Here is an 18,109-nt window from a genome sequence, read left to right on the forward strand (position 1 = left end):
TTCAGAAGTTTTATGAAGGAGATTTCGTTGCTCTTCTACTTTATGTAGACGATATTTTGATCGTAGGGAAAGACGCAACGAAGATCAACCAGCTGAAGAAGGAACTCTCTAAGTCTTTTGACATGAAAGACTTAGGACAGGCTCAACAGATTTGGGGAATGCAGATAACCCGAGACAGGAAGAATAAAAGGTTATGGCTATCTCAGGAGAAGTATATTGAACGAGTGCTTTCACGTTTCAATATGAACAATGCCAAACCTGTTAGCATTCCATTAGCTAACCATTTCAAGTGAAGCAAGAGTTCTTGTCCCTCATCCAAGGAAGAGATCGGGGAGATGTCGTCAGTACCATATTCTTCAGCAGTTGGAAGTTTGATGTATGCGATGGTGTGTACAAGGCCCGATATTGCTCATGCAGTGGGAACAGTGAGTCGTTTTCTCTCCAACCCCGGGAAAGAGCATTGGAATGCAGTAAAATGGATTCTCAGATATCTTAAAGGTACAAAGAATCTATGTCTTTATTACGGGGGAGCTGATCCAATCTTGAAAGGCTATACAGATGCGGATATGGCCGGAGATCCTGATAGTAGGAAATCTACTTCAGGATTCATTTACACTTTTGCAGGGGGAGCTGTTTCATGGCAGTCAAGACTACAGAAGTGTGTTGCATTATCCACAACTGAAGCAGAGTATATTGCTGCCGCAGAAGCTGGAAAAGAAATGTTGTGGTTAAAGCGTTATCTCCAAGAATTTGGAATCAAGCAAAAGGAGTACAAGGTACATTGTGACAGTCAGAGTGCTCTAGATTTGAGCAAGAACTCCATGTACCATTTCCCGTACAAAACATATTGATATTCGCTATCATTGGATACGCGAGGTAATTGATCGACAACTGTTGAGACTAGTGAAGATCCATACAAAGGAGAATCCTGCGGATATGTTAACAAAGGTGGTGACTCAAGAGAAGTTGGAGTTATGCAGAGACATAACTGGAATGTTCGTGGATTCGGCTGGAGGGGGAGAATTGAAGATTTCCAGCCTACAATCTAGAAGCCCACCTTCTAGATATTCAAAGTAGGCAAACCTTGACAACTCATATGGAAGTAGCAAAGTTGATAACGATGACGGCCGCCAACCTTCTCCGTTCACACCATTCCACCGCCATAGAATTTTTACTATAAATAGAGGTGCAAACCTCAGTTGTAAATCATCTCAAATCACTCAGAGAAGTGTAATCACAACCTAGATAGTGTGTGTGAGTTTTGAGAGTTTTTGTAATAGTTTTGTAATACTCTGTAAATCTATTCTTGTGAGTAATAGAGTTGTTTTTCTCTCAAATTTGTATCTCCCAACGTCCAGGCGATCCTCTCTTCCTAACACTCCGGTATTAATCAGCGAAATTCAAGTGAAGTCTTTCGAGTGGATCTCTCACCGGATCAAAGGGAAGTGTATTGAGTGGCTTGATTGGCTCGCGAAGCCCTCTATATACTTAGATAGTTAGCCTTTGTGTTGGTGCAACCTTACCACCCTTTGTAACTCGTGACTCTTGGTTTTGGCCCATTGTAATGGGTCATAGCCCTACTATGTAAAGTGCTTCATATGATATAATATTATCTTGCCTTTCAAAAAAAAAAAAAAAAAAAAAAAAAAATTAACAACAAAAGTCCCCCAAATGTGGTATGAATTTATGGACCAACTTTTAGACAATCTACCCGTTCTCACAAATGAAAGGATTTTAGTCTATGCCATTTGTGTTAGAGCTTTGATTTGTGCAAGAACCCATTTTGAATTTTGATCGTATACACACTGTTGGACCGGTGGCGAAACTAGAATTTCTTTCACCGGGGGAAAATTTTTTTTTTTAACCGTAGCAGTTTTTTTGGATAACATTTTAAGATTTTGGGACAAAAGTTGGATATTTTGGGGCAAAATTTGAAAATTTTGGGGCAAAAGTTGAAGAATTTGGGGCAAAATTTGAAGGTTTTGGGGCAAAATATGTAGGTTTGAGGGCAAAAAATAAAATCCACCGGGAGCAAAGTCGAAAAACCCAAAATTTTTACACTGAAAAAAAAATTTCACCGGGCCCCCCCTTAACACTTTCGCCCCTGTTGGACGAGACTTGCACGGAAGAAAATGACCCATCCTTCAATAATTTTTCATTTTGTATTTTTCTTTTTATTACTTTTGATTTTGATTGATTTGATTAGTTCATTTATTTATTTATTTACTTTTAAAACAAAAGAAGCAAATAGCTCTTTTCAATGAATCCTTTAACTATACTGGTACTTCATACTTGTATAGTAGTATACACGCCGGTGTGAAAATTTGATTACCTATAAATAATAATGAACAAAGTCCCAAATATCATCGACGCTGAAAATTGAATAACTTGATGGCGTACATGAATGCCAAATAAATAAAAGGATCCAACCAACATGTGCTATTGCCACTACTGCCAGGAAGTCATACTCATACCCAAAACTCGCACCGATGAATTTTTTCACTGTCATGTTACCAGCTCCAAGAACCTCAAACGTGCCATTGTCCTGACCGATTTGGCTAGTTACGAGACCATAGAATGTCCAGCTCAGAGGATTTGCCCAATAATACCACCTGCACCGTATCGGTATTTGCTGCAATATATACCCACTAACTTTATTCGTTTCATTCATTACCCAATACATCAAATAGAAAATGCAGGGTTACTGTTCATTTTGAGTATTTTTGTCACTTTAAAAATCCGTCAGTATTAAGGGATGAATAATTAATAAATCTGTATAAAAAAGGCATCCTTAGATCAGCAGGTAGAGTGGTGCACTAACTGCATATGTGACCCGGGTTCGAGTCCTCCCTCCCGCCCCCTTGTTATTTTAATTTTCACCCCTTCCAAATTTAGATTTTATGATTTCTTCCCTTCCCTTCCGTCTAGCCCCACCAGTTATTATTATATATTTAATTTCTCCCAACTTTTTTATTTAGTACACAATGATTCCAAAAAACACACACACTGACTCGCTATTCCAAGTGTATGCAGCAACGACCATCCGCTTGTTTGTTATAATATTCATCAACAATGTTTACAATATTATAAGAATGTGCATACTTTGCGGGCCTTATATAAAGACTGTCCCCCTATGACTAGTCTGTTGTCATTGTACACTGTCAAATATGGAGGTTTGGTTGGTGAATTCTATGGTCAAATACACACATGTATATTGTGGTATAAGACTTGGTAAAACTTGGCATACTATACCTACCAAATTGTCTACTAAATATTTACCATTTAGTCATCTTGAATTAGTATAAATAGAGCAACATGTAAGCTCATTTATACATCCCAAAACACATTCTCCATTGTATACTAAAAAAGTTAAATAGAGAGTTAGTGAGTATTAATCTCCTAATTACAAGAGATATAAAGATTAGTGCTTATCCTTGTAATTATAGAGAAAAGTGTAATTCCTATTATTCTTATCGGTGAAACGTTTCTTTCCTTGCCCGTGGTTTTTACCCTATTGGGGTTTTCCACGTTAAATCTTGGTGTTCCTTTATTGTCGCTATTTCAATTATTACTAGCGGTTTGCTATAATTCGGTATCGCTTTTCTCAACAAGTGGTATCAAGAGCTAAGGTCTAATATCTAGTGTGTATTAATCTACTTATCGTATGCTCTGTGGTTGCCACGAGAGTGGATCGTCCACATCAGAAAATAAGTAAGATTATTTTCACTCGGTAAAAGTCCTTGGGTGTTATTTCAAGAAAAATAGTATTGTCGAAAAGAAGATTGTAATTATAGCAATGTCTACGAAATTTGAAATTGAAAAGTTCAACGGGAGTAACTTCTCGTTATGGAAACTAAAGATGAAAGCTATCCTGAGAAAGGATAAGTGTTTGGCGGCCATCAGTGGACGTTCCGCCGAAGTCACTGATGAAAAATGGGAAGAGATGGACGGCCAGGCTATCGCAAATCTTCATCTGGCGCTAGCAGATGGCGTTTTGTCTAGCATTGAAGAAAAGAAGACTGCGAAAGAGATTTGGGATCACCTCGTAAAATTGTACGAGACCAAATCACTCCACAACAAGATATTCCTTAAGAGGAAACTTTATGCGCTACGCATGAATGAATCTACTTCAGTTAATGAGCACATTAATTCTTTGAATACTCTATTTTCTCAACTTGCTTCATTAAGTTGCAATATAGAGCCAAAAGAACGTGCTGAACTTTTACTTCAGAGTCTACCTGACTCGTATGATCAACTCATTATTAACTTAACCAATAATGTTCTCTCGGAGTATCTAGTCTATGATGAAGTTGCGGCTGCTATTCTAGAAGAAGAAAATCGGCGCAATAACAAGGAGGACAAACAGGCCGGTTCGCGACAAGTGGAGGCCTTATTGGTGTCAGGAGGCAGATCAACGGAACGTGGCTCAAGTGGGAGTCACACTCATGGTAAACCGAAGTCTAAAAAGAAGAAGACCTATACATGCTACAATTGTGGCAAGAAAGGTCACCTGAAGAAGGATTGTCGGAGTTTAAATAACTCAAATCCTCAAGGAAATATTGCAAGCACTTCAGATGATGGGACTGCTTTGGTTAGTGAGGCAGTGGTAGCAAATGAAGGCAGAAAGACATTTGTTGATGTCTGGTTATTTGACTCGGGAGCTACTTTTCACATGACCCCTAGAAGAGAATGGTTCAAACAATATGAACGTATCTCAGGAGGATCTGTATACAGTTGCAATGATCATGAACTAAAGATCATTGGAATTGGAGATATCATTCTGAAGATGCACGATGGTACAGTTCGTACTATTCAAGGTGTACGATACGTGAAGGGTTTGAAGAAGAACTTATTGTCTTTAGGACAATTGGATGATCTTGGTTGTAAGATTGTGATACATGAGAAGATCATGATAATCAAGAAAGGCGCGGTTGTACTTATGAAAGGAGAAAAGGTGGGTGCTAATTTATACATTCTGAAAGGCGAGACGGTACAGGAATCAGAAGCATCTGTTGCTTCGAATAGTTCAAGTAATAAAGTTGCTATGACGTGGCATCAAAAGCTTGGACACATGTCTGAACAAGGTATGAAGATTCTTGTTGAAAGAAATCTTATTCCTGGTCTTACAAAGGTGTGTAATCAGCTAGCAGCATCGCCTGAAGTTTAACACATCAAATTCTAGAAGTAAATTAGTTCTAGAATTGGTTCACTCTGATGTGTGGCAAGCACCAATTCAATCCCTAGGAGGAGCAAAGTATTTTGTATCATTTATTGATGATTACACTAGGAGATGTTGGACGTACCCAATCAAAAGGAAGGCAGATGTGTTTGAAGTTTTCAAAGTTTACAAAGCGCGGGTTGAACTTGAATCTGGTAAAAAGATCAAGTGTTTAAGGACAGATAATGGAGGAGAATACACTGGTGATGAATTTGATAAGTTCTGCAAACAAGAAGGTATCAAAAGGCAGTTCACGACGGCTTACACTCCTCAACAAAACGGAGTGGCAGAGCGGATGAACAGAACCTTGTTAGATAGAACAAGGGCAATGTTGGCAACTGCAAGCTTGGGAAAATCATTCTGGGCAGAAGCAGTAAGTACTGTGATATTGCCCATCTTTCATATATTTATTAGGGCAATATCCTTCATTTTTGGTCCTTCGGATACGGTTTTTAGCTATTATTCACGAGTATTTGGAAGATTATGGTTTGAGAGCCGAGAAGCGATAAATTGAGGGTTTTATGGTGTTTATTGCGCGTTTACAGCTGTTCATATGATAGTGGGTGATTTTGGTTGTGTTTTTATCAAGTTACAAGTAAAAAAGGCGAAGAATTGCTGGATATCAGAGTGCGCACCGCGCAATTAGTGCAAATTCAGAACAGGGCTTTTGTAATTTGGCGAAGCATTGTTGTTTTGTGATCCGCGCGCCGCGCAGATTTTGCGCACCGCGCAAATTTGGCCGACCAGCTATTTTTGGGGTATTTGAAGGCTGCAGTTTTTATTTTTAGGGGTTATCTTTTGGCAGCCGATTTTGGGAGTTTTGAGGTGCGATTTTCTGCAACTTTTGGGGAATTCCAAGGTTCTTATAACGCTCCAATCATTACGATTTCAAGGATCGATCCAACCATTCTTCAAGATTCATCGTGTTAGGTTGATTCTTAATTATCCAAAGATGTTTTCTCTATTATTTATTACTTTGATTTCTATTGTTGCCATGGTTATTGGCTAAGTATTTAATGCTTGTTTAGACTTATAAACCTATGTATTGGATGCTACTTATCAGTTTATTGTTTGATTTATGATGATTTGATGTTTGAACTAAAGAACCATTCTTTGAAGCTAGACTTTTCGATTCAATTGATTGTGTACTTGTTTGATAGGACGAGAGTTCATTAATTTAGTGCATTAATTTATAATTGGTTTGTCTTAATTGATTGTTTGCCTACTCGGAGACGAGGGTAAATTGAATTCAAAAGGCTAGACGAGATAGGGGTGAATTACTCGCAACGAGAGTTGGTGTGATTGTGATTTAAGTCTTCATATCAGTTGAGCTGTTTAGTCACAATTAGGAGGTCTTAGGCTACGGGGAATTCCGTGTCGTGTAATCTTGATTGAAGTGTTTGCGCTGGGGAATTCCAGGTGAACCGACTAGATAATTCGCATAAGTTAGATAATAACTGGGGCTTAATTTAAATGCATCCAATACTAGGTGAAAAAGGTCTAGACAAGCATTCGTTTCTCTAATTGTTTACAACTATCTTAATTTACTCTTTTGTTTGCTTAAAGCTTAAACTGAAAACACCAAAAATATTGTTATTTCTTGTTATTAATTGAAACATTCTTGATTTGGCTAATCGTTAAATAGCCAACAAAACAAATTATCTTGTTATTCAATTTTCTAGATTAACTTAGTTTAATTTCATTAGTTACAACCTTAATTTTCACGTCTAAACTGTCCTTGGAACGAACTTGGATTTACCAACTTAATACTATTGCACGATCGGGTACACTGCCCGTTAGTGTGTAGTAATCCTTTTAACCGGTATTTCCCATTATAAATTTATAGACGCGATTTCACACATCAAGTTTTTGGCGCCGCTGCCGGGGACAGTTGTGTTGAAAATTAAGTTTGTTCTTAGTTAATTTTAACTGTTTAGTTTAATTTAATTCTAATTGAGTCGGTGCGTTTAATCGGTTTGTTAGCTGTGTTCTTGCAGTTACAGGTAGTGCATGCAACATACGCGTTCTTCAGATTCTCCAATTGTTAAACCATTTGACGAGCCTGAAAGAGAGTTGTTTAAAGCTTTAAGTCAGAAGCAAAAGTTAACAGTGGATTCATCAGTTTTATCGGGTGATACTTACGTTAATTTGGGTAGTACTTCTGAGACTGTGGTGCCCGAGACACCACCTGAAATTTTTAACGAAGAAGACTCTTACGCTTCGTCTGATACTACAGAAACTGAAGAAATGGCCGAAGGAGAAGCACCCCGTCCTCAGACTATGGCTGAAAAGTTAAAGGCCACCCGAGGAGGCCAAGGCAATTCGATTACTCAACCGGATATTACTCAGCCTTTTCAAATCACAGGGCCAATCCTGAGTTTGATTCAATCTGATTGCCGATTCTATGGCAAGAATGATGAGGATGCTAACGAGCATCTTCGTAATTTTAATGATGTTTGTAACTTGTTTAAGCTACATGAGGTTGCCGATACTTCTATTAAGACTAGGCTGTTCCCTTGGACTCTTAAGGGAGACGCCAAGAGATGGTTAGACAAGCAACCTGAGGGTACGATTAGATCTTGGGAGACTTTGGAGGATAAGTTTTTGTCGAAGTTTTTCCCTGTTTCTCGAGCTGCTCGACTACAAGCCGAAATTTCTCAATTTAGACAGAAGAGCAGTGAGACATTGTTTGATACTTGGGACCGATTTTCCACTTTGTTACGCTCGTGTCCGCAACACGGGTTGAATGATTTACAGAAAGTTCAGATTTTCTACAAAGGTTGTGATATTCCAACGCGTCAAAGTATTGACCAAGCTGCAGGTGGATCATTGATGGATAAGACCGAAGAAGATGCGCTAGCGATCATTGAAAAGCAAGCTGCTTATTCTCATGAGTGGCATCAGGATCATGAGTCTTTCCATTCTGCTTCAGTTAAGAGAACAGAGACTACAGGTTCAGGTGCTTATGATGATTTTGGGTCTTTCAGTGCTAAGTTGGATTCGTTTGGTAGGAATTTGGAGAAGATGAACAAGGATATTCATGGGATGAAGGTTGGTTGTGAGTACTGTGGGGGTTTACATCTGGGCAAGGATTGTGATGCAGGTTTGACTATGAATCAGAAAGAAGAGATTAACTACATTAGTCAGCAGAATAACAATCAGTTTCAGGGACGTGCTCAGTTTAACAGGAATTTCAATAATCCTTATAATCCGCAAGGTAATCAGGGTTCGAGGTTCCAACCGGGATCTAGTGGAGGTTTTCAGCAACAAGTTCCCGGGTATTTTCAGAAACCACAGGCCGAGGAGAAAAAGTCCAACCTTGAGGCTATGCTTGAGAAGTTAGTGATATCTCAGACTCAACTTGTTAATACCGTTACTCAGAATAATGAAAAGAATGACCAAATGTTCCGAAATCAGCAAGCAGCTATTCATAATCTTGAACAGCAGATTGGTCAACTTGCAAGTAAGAGTAGTGAGAGGAAACCGGGGGAGTTACCGAGCAAGACGGACACTAACCCGAAAAACGGGCATGTTAATGCTATCACCACCCGAAGTGGTTTAGCATATGATCCACCGAGGAAGCCCGACGAGTATGATTTAAGGGTACCGTTAGTTAATGATAGTGAGCCGGTTGTTGAAAGTGAACCGGAAGGGGAAAAGGAGCCGGAACAGGTGGCTGAAAAGGTTGTTAAGGAACCGGTTACTGTTGCTGCTAAACCGGTGGTTAAAGAGTATCAACCACCGCTCCCATTCCCGAGGAAACAGCGTTTGGAGAAGCTAGAGGCAGAAAAGTCCAAGTTCATGGACTTGATTAAAAAAGTTAACATAAATATGCCTTTTATTGATGTTATTGCAGGTATGCCTAAGTATGCGAGGTTTCTTAAGGATTTGCTGACTAACAGGCAGAAACTGGAGAACGTGTCTTCAGTCAGGTTGAATGCCGCATGCTCAGCGGTAGTTGCAAACAAGCTTCCCGAGAAGCTTGAGGATCCTGGAAGTTTTACAATTCCTTGTTTACTTGGTAATCTAGACTGTATGAGGGCTTTGGCGGATTTGGGGGCTAGCATTAACTTAATGCCTTATTCTATTTATCTTAAGCTAGACCCCGGGGAGTTAAAACCCACGCGTATGGCTGTTCAGCTAGCGGACCGCTCTATTAAATTCCCTCGTGGAATCATAGAGAATATGCTAGTTAAGACCGGGTCGTTAGTTTTTCCGGCGGATTTCGTGGTTTTAGATATGGAAGTGGATGAAAGGATTCCACTTATTTTGGGTCGGCCGTTTTTGAATACTGCTAGGTGTATGATTGATGTTTATGGCCAAAAGTTGACCCTTAGGATAGACGATTTGAGTGCAACATTCTCAATCGACCATGCTCTAAAATACCCTGGCCACACTGATGATACATGTTATTTTCTTAACACTGTGAATGTCCAGTCTGAGTTTTTGCAGGAATTCCCAGAGTTACAGGGTTCAGGAGAGTGCTCTTTGGTTGAGATTGATGAAGAGTTGCAGGTTGAGGAGGTGGATCTTTTAACCACCTTGATGGAAAACGGCTATGAGCCGACTGAAGAGGAGTTTAAAGAACTCGAACGTGATGTTAATTACCGGAGCAAGTCTTCAATTGAAGAACCTCCCGAGCTTGAATTGAAGCCACTTCCAGATCATTTGGAATACGCTTACTTGCAAGAGGAATCTAAGCTTCCGGTAATTATTTCTTCTTCTCTTTCAGCAGGTCAGAAAAATGAGCTTATTACCATGCTAAAGGCCCATAAACCGGCCATTGCATGAAAGATTCACGACATTAAGGGTATTAGTCCCTCCTATTGCACCCACAAAATCCTAATGGAGGATAAATCCAAACCCGTGGTGTAACGCCAAAGGAGGTTGAACCCGCACATGCAAGATGTCGTGAAGAAAGAGATAATAAAGCTCCTTGATGCAGGTCTGATTTACCCGATTTCTGACAGTCCATGGATTAGCCCGGTACACTGTGTACCTAAGAAAGGTGGTATGACTGTTACCACTAATGATAAAAATGAGTTAATTTCCACTCGGACTGTCACGGGGTGGCGTGTTTGTATCGACTACCGTAAGTTGAACGACGCCACACGTAAAGACCACTTCCCGCTACCTTTCATGGATCAAATGCTAGAGAGGTTGGCGGGAAACTGTTTCTATTGCTTTCTCGATGGTTTCTCGGGGTATTTTCAAATTCCTATCTCGCCCGAGGACCAAGAGAAGACTACTTTCACGTGCCCGTATGGCACGTTTTCTTATCGACGCATGCCCTTTGGCCTTTGCAATGCTCCGGCCACTTTTCAAAGGTGCATGATGGCCATATTCCATGACATGATCGAAGATTGCATGGAGGTGTTCATGGATGACTTCTCGGTTTTCGGTGACACTTTTGATTCATGCCTTCTTAATTTAGAACGGATGTTGGTCAGGTGCGAAAAATCCAATCTTGTGCTCAACTGGGAGAAGTGCCATTTCATGGTTCAAGGGGGCATAGTTCTCGGGCACAAGATTTCTAAGAACGGTATAGAGGTGGATCCCGCCAAGGTTACCGCTATTAAGAACCTTCCACCTCCTACCGATGTTAAGGGTGTTAGGAGTTTTCTCGGGCACGCCGGTTTTTACCGGCGATTCATTAAAGATTTTTCTAAGATTGCCAACCCGATGAATAAACTCCTTGAAAAGGACACCCCGTGGAACTTCTCCGATGAGTGCCAAAAGGCATTCGAGCTTTTGAAGGAGAAACTCATCAATGCACCGATCATAATTGCTCCGAATTGGTCCTTACCGTTCGAGCTTATGTGCGATGCATCTGATTTCGCTGTTGGCTCAGTGTTGGGTCAAAGGGTCGAGAAGCATTTCCGACCCATCTACTATGCAAGCAAGACCTTGCAAGGAGCGCAATTGAATTATACTACCACTGAAAAAGAGCTCCTTGCGGTGGTCTTTTCGTTTGATAAGTTCCGGTCCTACTTAGTCTTGTCTAAGACTATTATTTTTACGGACCATTCTGCTTTAAAGTACCTTTTTGCCAAACCGGATGCAAAACCCCGACTTCTTAGATGGATCTTGCTTTTGCAAGAATTTGATGTTGAGATCCGGGACAAAAAGGGTGCCGAGAACTTAGCGGCCGATCACCTTTCACGTCTTGAGAACCCCTCCCGTGAGGTTCTCGATGAGACTACTATTCATGATGATTTTCCCGATGAATATCTCATGAAGGTGGAAGAGTGTGAAGACCCTTGGTTCGTTGATTTTGCGAATTACTTGGTTGGTGGATTCTTAGAGAAGGGTTGGTCACATCATAAGCGTAAGAAGTTCTTTAGTGACCTTAAGTATTATTTTTGGGAGGACCCTTATCTCTTTAGGCGGTGTTCCGATGGAATGATCCGCCGGTGTGTTTCGGGAGAAGAATGTGAACGCATTCTTATCCAATGTCATTCTGGTCCGACAGGTGGGCATTATGGTCCCCAAGTTACGGGGCGAAAAGTTTTTGAGGCCGGTTTTTATTGGCCTACTATCTTCAAGGATGCCCACCGGATTTGTCAATCGTGCGATGCGTGTCAACGGGCGGGCCAAATCACCCAACGAGATGAGATGCCTCAAAATGTCATCCAAGTTTGTGAGGTTTTTGATATTTGGGGGATTGATTTCATGGGCCCGTTCCCGAAGTCGAATAATAAACTCTACATTCTTGTCGCTATCGATTATGTTTCAAAATGGGTTGAAGCACAAGCTTTGCCCACTAATGATGCAAGGGTTGTAGTTTCGTTCTTAAAGCAACTCTTTTCTCGGTTTGGTGCCCCGAAAGCTTTGATTAGTGATCGGGGAACTCACTTTTGTAACGCCCAACTTGAAAAGGTGTTGAAGCGATATGGGGTAACCCATAAAGTTTCGACATCTTACCATCCTCAAACGAACGGGCAAGTCGAAAATACCAACCGAGCTTTGAAGAGAATTCTTGAGAAAACTATTGGTTCTAATCCTAAGGAGTGGTCGTTTAAACTCGATGATGCCTTATGGGCGTTTAGAACGGCGTACAAAACGCCAACCGGAACCACTCCTTTTAGGTTACTTTATGGGAAAGCGTGTCATCTCCCGGTGGAGATTGAACACAAAGCTTTTTGGGCTCTAAAGACGAGCAATCTTGATCTAAAGGAGGCGGGTCGCCTTCGGTTGAGTCAATTGAACGAGTTAGAAGAGCTAAGGCTCGATGCGTATGAGAACTCGTTGATTAGTAAGGAAAGGTCAAAGAAGTGGCACGATAGTCGTTTGAAAGATCCTAAAGAATTTAAGGAAGGGGATCGTGTGCTTCTTTTCAATTCGAGGTTTAAGTTGTTTCCCGGAAAGTTGAAATCAAAATGGTCGGGACCTTTTGTTGTTCGAAAGGTATATTCTCACGGGGCGGTTGATTTGGTAAATTCGAAGGGAGAAGAGTTCAAGGTTAACGGTCATCGGTTGAAACACTATGTCGATGGACCACAAGAGGTGGAAGATGAGATTAAACTCATCTTTACCTCTAACGATGCGTAATGCTCTTGGATGAAATTATTGTTGTAAATTTTTGTATATTATTTTTGTAGTTGCGTTTTCATGCTTGAAACAGGTACAATTTGATCTACGGTAATGTATTGGCTCACGGAGAATGGATTAAAATGAGTAAAAATGAGTTTTATGTGAAAAAAGAGGAAAAATACGAGTTCCAGGATCCGCGCGCCGCGCATATTGTGCGCACCGCGCAAAATGTCACGTTCCAGAACTGGCAATTTTCTGATAAGAATTTACACTAAACGCGCACCACGCAACCGTTTGCGCACCGTGCAGTATTTCAAAGCGTGATTGCGCGCCGCGCGATGTTTGCGCACCGCGCATATGGGCCATCTGCAGCCGTCGCTCTTTTTATTAACCCGAACCGAATTTTATAACCCGAATTTCACATGGGCTCTGTCGTATTTAGGGGGTTTTAAAACCTATTTTATCCCACTTTTCACCTACTCTAACACACACAAACACAAACAACGATCTCCAAGCTAGGGTTTTCAATTTTTCAAAAGTTTTTCTTGTGATTTTATCTCAAACAACTTGTGAATCATGCCTCCTAGGGTCCGTTTCTCTTACTCTTCCACTTAATTTCATCTTTAATTGTGATAGTTATGCTTTAAATTGATGATTAATTGAAATTCAAGTGTGGGGTTAACCCTAAGTTGCTTAATGCTTAATTGTTCACATGATTAGTGTTGATAATGCTTAATATGCTTAATTTGTGAGTTGTTTGCATATGATTAGTGCATATCATTGTTGCTAGGGTTTGTGTCAAGATTAAATCCGAATTTTGATCTTTAATTTTGGGGATTTTGTGTGTGAGGTGATTAATTGATTTATTGGAAGTAGTTCATGATAGTGTGGGGTAATTTGGGCGGGTGAAGTATAAAGTTTCTTGATTTTGGATGTTGTGAGTTGAATTTGCTTAATAAATTGATAGTTTTGAGTTTGTTGGAGTTTGTTAAGAGTTGTTCATGTGTTAAAGTTGTTTTCTGAGATGTTTTTGCGTTGGTCAAGTATTATGTTTATGAATGGTTAAGTCTAGTTAATTTGGAAAAGTGAAATTCATTGTTAATCTTTATGCTAGCTTTCCATGTCATATGAGTTGTTATTGATTTTGTGGGATTAGTTGGTTTTGTTTGAAATGAAAGTTAGTGCTAATTGGAAAACATACTCTTATATGTTGTTTAATTGGAAAAGATGCAATATTAAATAAGGGGATGTTTGCGAGATTTTATTTAGCTAACGCTAACTTTTGAGTTTTTGTGGTTGTTTTGTGGTTTAAAATTATGAATGCAGGGACAACCTAAGCGTTCTAGAACGGGTCCAAGTACCTCAGAAATACCACAACAAGAGGATCCAAGGGATTGGATCGAGTTTGTTAGGAATGAGTATCCAACCGAGTTTTCAAGGGTTGATAGAAGAGTTATTGGGTTGACTTGGTATTTTGAATGGAGCTTCCTTGAGCAAGCCGAATGTCGTCGGGAATTTGAGCAGTTATTGATGGTGTCCTACAACAACACGATTCTCCGCCCATGGGAGAGAGTGTTTTCGCTTTATGACGATATTTATCCGGTTTTGGTTAAAGAATTCTTTTCTTCGTTAGCGGTTTCGGGTACACGAAACCCACTTGCCAGTACTTATATGCAGTTTCGTCTTGGAGGTAAAAATCAATCGTTAAGTCGAGCTCAAGTGGCAAAAGCTTTGGATTTATATCCGGAGTTAAATGATATACGACTTAAAAATTATTTGGCAATAACCGAGTACTACAAGCAAGAACCATTTGATGATAATGCGTTTTGGGGAAGTATAACCGGGGGTGAACAATTCAATGCGAGACGAATCGGTTATGAAAGAATCAAGCTTCCGTTTGATAGGTTGTTACAGAGGTTGATTGCAACTACCTTTAACGCGCGGGTGAATGGTAATGAGAAGCCGAATAAGAAGGATCTTTGGTTCATGGATCAAATTAAGAGAGGTAAGCATACCGATATCGTTGGTTCTATCGGTTCTTATTTGAGTAAGTGTGCAAATGAGACGGCGAGTGGTAAGAAGCTTCTTGGGTGTCATTACATTACGAAGTTTGCAAGAGCTTTGAATGTTGATTTGAGTTTGTTGGTTCCTACGGATCAGAGTATGCCTGTTTTTGGGTCGTTGTTCTACACGAATGGGAGAATTTTGATGCCTGGTTTTAATAATCGTTTGGTCTTGTATCGGGAGCCCGTAGGTACTAGTGCAGCGGGTACAAGTGCAGCTGGGGCTGCAGGGGGTTCAGTGCCGGGCCCGAGTGCGGGTTCGTCGGCAGGTGCATATGTTGCGGGTTCTTGGTACCCAAGTCAGCAAAGTTGGGATAGTTTGGTTGGCGGGGTGAGTCAAATACGGTTGGATTATGGTGATCTTTCAGGACAGTTGGAGAACCATGTGGTTCAGTATGGTATTGATCGTTCAGATAACATAGACTTTCAGGAAGAGGTGCGTAGGCATCATTCAGCGGTTGAGCGACATAATACCGACGTTAGTGTGCATAATGATCGAATGTGGCAAAGTCAGCAACGCATAGAGGATAGGATGAATGAGTCGGTCCACGATCAGCGGTGGATAGCATATGGTAATGACTGGCAACGCCACAACGATCGCCTCTACTACCACGATCCAGAGAACTATTTTGGTACCATTGCTCAGCAGCCAGTTTACTATCGGAGTGAGGTTAGGCCTCGAGTTGAGGCCCCGATTTATGATGAGAGGGAGAGATTGCAGGATGCTCAGCGCAGATATGAGCAGTAGTACCCATACGGCAGCTGGCCGTATGATGGGTTTCAGTGATGAGGGCCTGCGTGCCCGTAGATCTTGTTGTATTTGTCTTAGACTATTTCTATTTCGATTTGGTTGTACTTGACTATTTTTATTTTTCGTATGATGTACTTTGAGACCTATTAAGGGCAAGGCGTTTCGGTACCGGGTGGTACCACCTTGCCCATTTATGTATTTGGTGTGTTTTTGTTTTTCATAGGTTGTTGGTGAAACGGTTTTTCAAGTCTGGCATTAAGTTCAGCAAAACTACTTGAGTGATGATATTGGTGTGAGGATCGGGAATGGACGATGTTCTTATGCTGGCAGTCAGTTCAGCGCCATCTGTCACTGTCATTCCACGATCTGTGGTTAAGCTCGATAAGTTTTTATTTTTCTTACCCTTTTGATTTTAATCCATTTTTGATCTCAAATAATGGGGACATTACTTGATCTCAAGTGTGGGGTGGGGGATGTAAAATATCTCGGGTTGGTTATTAATAGAATCATCATCATTATTTTGGTTTTGATATTTAAAGGACTTGACGTTTCACGGGGTTTTGGTCATAAAAAAAAAATTGAAAAATTTAGGGGAAAATAAAAAAAAAATGAAAAATTAGTTAGTTAAAAAAGAAAAAAAATATATATAAAAGTAGTTAAAAATTCCACCAAAACCCTTGTTTAAGTATGGCTTGGTATTTTTATTTCATGATGTTTAAAGAAGCCAAAGTTGTTCCACATGTTCATTACCTTTGAACATGAAATCCTACTGGTTCGGGGAACTAAATAGTAGGTCACCTGTACCAAAACGGGTGTAAACCGTGAGAGAGCGATGATTGCATAGCGTGATTGTGACCGAATCACGTGCCAGATCAAAAACTTTTGGTTACTTGGTATAGCAGACTTCCGAAACTATATCATTTTATTATTACATCATCTAATGATGTGATACTGTGGGAAGAGGAGCCTTGAGCTTCACCAGTGCTGTCCTTTTCAGGAGCAATAGCTACGTGCTTGTGTTTGCTTAGACAACACAAACCATAGCCAAAAGCTATGGAACCCGAAGGTTTTCGGGATTTTTAAAACCGGTGTCAATTGAAACAGATTGACACTTCCGAGTGACTCAGATCCACTCATTAAAGAAGTAAAGTCTTCCGACCGTCCTACTTGGTACGTATACCTCTTAAGCGTGCCATTTCATTACCCATCATTTCACGATGAGGTACTGTTAGAGGAGAAAGTCTTGAACTTTCAAAACACGTTCATTATTTTGAATGTGAAATCCTACATGAACATTCAGTTCATACGTAGGTCACTTGTACAAAAACGGGTGTCAACCGTATGAACGGTGATTGGATCGTGTGGTCGAAGCCGGGCCATACGCTAGATCGAAAACTTTATAGGGCGGTCTTCATTGTTTCTCCTAACAAGGACAATGTATGCGCTCGACCACCTTTTATGACCATACAGGATGAATCCACTCCATCCTAAAGGGAGTCAAGTCTCCCGAACGACACACTTGCTGATTCATTTCAGAAGTTGTAGTCCAGACCAGTTGTAGGGTGACGAAAAATCTTGAAAAGTCATTGCTAAAATCGACTGGAAATCTACCAGGCCTCAACATCAAACAGGGAAACTGGTAGTCGAAGCTTATCTCAATGAGGGAGATTTGCTAGCTTAATGGGAAGCGCACCATGATACACAAAATGTCAGTGATTGATCAGATTCCCAGTGGATAACCTCCGGAAAGGTAAGATATCAGCTTTTAAGCCTGATGAACCTCAATCTTTATGGTTGACTTAACGGATTAGACGGTTACCTCATAACCATCGATGATATCCGGACGTAATGTGTATCCTCCTAAGCACATTATTTTCTACCGACATCTCGCGATGTTAGGTACTGTGGGAGGCATTGGCTTGACCAATCGCGGGGTAGCCCGTACGGTTCTTTGGTTCGTTGGTTTCGCCTTCTCGGCTCATGACTTCCATTTGTATCCCTTGTTTCACATATTTGAAGACATTATCAGGTTCGAGATCCTCTACATTTACTTGGATTATATTTTTGGTACATTTGTTCAAGTTATCATTATTGAGCCGATTGCTTTATTTGGGGATTTTTGGAGATTTTGGGGATTACAAGTGGAAGTCATGTTGTTATTATGTTCTTATTAAACCGTGCCCACGCTAGTTGTCTTTTTGGTTCATGTTCGTTGGTTCTTCTTACACTTGTGAAGACGTTATTATTGAGTTGAAGATTATTTTCGAGTCGACTTTGCTTGAGGACAAGCAAGACTCTAGTGTGGGGTGATTTGATATTGCCCATCTTTCATATATTTATTAGGGCAATATCCTTCATTTTTGGTCCTTCGGATACGGTTTTTAGCTATTATTCACGAGTATTTGGAAGATTATGGTTTGAGAGCTGAGAAGCGATAAATTGAGGGTTTTATGGTGTTTATTGCGCGTTTACAGCTGTTCATATGATAGTGGGTGATTTTGGTTGTGTTTTTATCAAGTTACAAGTAAAAAAGGTGAAGAATTG

The 18,109-nt window shown here is 40.4% G+C and overlaps 1 protein-coding gene across 1 annotated transcript in view; it reads right to left on the reverse strand.

Moving 5' to 3' along the window:
* Positions 1-2,363: 2,363 nt before the first annotated feature.
* LOC139870065 (ABC transporter G family member 39-like) overlaps positions 2,364-18,109 on the reverse strand; it is a 73,443-nt gene continuing 57,697 nt past the window's right edge. The window contains 2 exon segments of the mRNA XM_071857938.1: positions 2,364-2,407; positions 2,410-2,632. Of these exon segments, the coding sequence (XP_071714039.1) occupies positions 2,364-2,407; positions 2,410-2,632 (267 nt within the window).

This window comes from Rutidosis leptorrhynchoides, chromosome 1 (assembly GCF_046630445.1).
Source record: "Rutidosis leptorrhynchoides isolate AG116_Rl617_1_P2 chromosome 1, CSIRO_AGI_Rlap_v1, whole genome shotgun sequence".
NCBI lineage: Eukaryota > Viridiplantae > Streptophyta > Magnoliopsida > Asterales > Asteraceae > Rutidosis > Rutidosis leptorrhynchoides.